The 1706-nt window shown below is 50.9% G+C and overlaps 1 protein-coding gene across 1 annotated transcript in view; it reads right to left on the bottom strand.

Moving 5' to 3' along the window:
• DPYSL5 (dihydropyrimidinase like 5) overlaps positions 1-1706 on the bottom strand; it is an 88272-nt gene that overhangs the window by 6234 nt on the left and 80332 nt on the right. The window contains exons 9-10 of the mRNA XM_003787549.3: positions 1124-1266; positions 497-704 (exon numbers count right to left, since the gene is read on the bottom strand). Of these exons, the coding sequence (XP_003787597.2) occupies positions 497-704; positions 1124-1266 (351 nt within the window). The remainder of the gene's footprint in view (positions 1-496; positions 705-1123; positions 1267-1706) is intronic.

Raw genomic sequence — 1706 nt, 5'->3', positions numbered from 1 at the left:
AGATTCTCTTGCCTCAGCCTCCCAAGTAGCTGAGACTACAGGTGCCTGCCAGAATGCCTGGTTATATATTTTTGTTTTTGTTGTTGCAGTTGTCATTGTTTTAGCTGGCCCAGGCCGGGTTCGAACCTGCCAGCCTCAGTGTACGTGGCTGGCAACCCACCCACTGAGCTATGCGCACTACCACGCTTGGCTAGTTTTAGAGACATAGTCTTACTCTTGCTCAGGCTGGTCTCGAATTTGTAAGCTCAAGCAATCCACCAGCCTCGACCTCCCAGAGTGCTAGGATTATAGGCATGAGCAAGTGCGCCCTGCCCAAACCAGCATTTTCTGACTCTCGAATTTCCTTGCTCTGCCACACACTCCTCTCTCACCACCAGAGAAAGGGCGATAGCATTCGGTAGAAAAACAGAGTGACAGTATCTTTGAGATTTAAAACAATCGTGTGAGATGCCCCCAGCAGGGGTACCAACCTCTTCCCACACTCCTTCCCACTTACCTTCTCTCTCTGGACCAGCTTCTTGTAGACAGTGTCTGGGAAGGACCTCAGGGGACAGAACTTGCCTGTGCCCTCAGCACACATGAACACACCATTCTCATACACAACACGCCCACGGCTAATGGTGACCAGCGGCACGCCGTGGCAGCGCATGTTCTCATACAGGTTGAAGTCTCCTCCCTGTACCTGGGTGCTGGCTGAGATGGTCCTGTGGGGAGGCAATGGTGGAGGGAAAGCTCTGAGAAGAGGCAAAGACGTCACAGCTCGATGGGAAGGAATGCCCTGTAAAGGCTGACTGTTATGGGCTGAATTGGGTCCCCTGAAAATTCTTATGTTGAAGTCCTACCCCCAGTACCTCAGAATGTGACTACATGTGAAGATAAGGCCTTTAATGTGATAATTCAGGTAAAATGAGGTCAGGTAGGTGGGCCCTAATCCAATCTGACTTATAGAAGAGGTGTCCTTATAGGAAGAGGAGATTGAGACAGCAGATGTGTGCGTGCTGACAACTGTCTGCAAGCCAGGGTCAAACTTCTCCATGCTAGGAGCAGTGCAAAGATTATATGCTTTTGGAGTTCCATAAAACCCCAAGTCCCTCCAGCCCTGGAGATTAGAAGCAAATTTTACTTTGTGGCTTCTGGGTCCCACACCACCACGTCAGCATCAGCCCCAGGGATGACACGGCCCTTGCGGGGATACAGGTTGAGTATCTTAGCTGCGTTGGAACTGGTAACGGCCACAAAACGGTTCTCATCCATCTTTCCTCCAACCTGAAACATCGTGAAAGTGTCAAGTCAACTAGGCTCTGGATGTGTACCTCCCCCTCCCCCAGGCACCGCTGATGCTGGCCCAAGGCCTGTTAGTTTAGATGGTCAGAACAACAGTACTAAAGAGGACAGTGCTGTGGGTACTATCTCTGATGGGTCAGTACACTTGGCTTGGCCCCATGTGCTCACTTACTCCTTTCTCCTTTTATTCAGCAACAGCGGTGAGTGGGCCCTTGTTCCAAAAGGCTGCCTACCTGGTGCAAATCGACCTCCTGTTTATAAAACCAGCTCTGCTCACGTGCCTGCTATGGATGAGCTGGGAGCCTCCTTTCATCTACAAAGGACTATATATTCCACACTCTGGAAAAAATCTTATTGCCCCACCCAACCATGAGAGCACGTGGACCCTCTTCAAGGGGGATTTCCCCAGCCAACTCCTGGGC

The sequence above is a fragment of the Otolemur garnettii genome, unplaced genomic scaffold (assembly GCF_000181295.1).
Source record: "Otolemur garnettii isolate 467f Iridium unplaced genomic scaffold, OtoGar3 scaffold00022, whole genome shotgun sequence".
NCBI lineage: Eukaryota > Metazoa > Chordata > Mammalia > Primates > Galagidae > Otolemur > Otolemur garnettii.
Note: the sequence above shows the minus strand (reverse complement) of the source record. Positions and strands in the feature narration are given on the sequence as shown.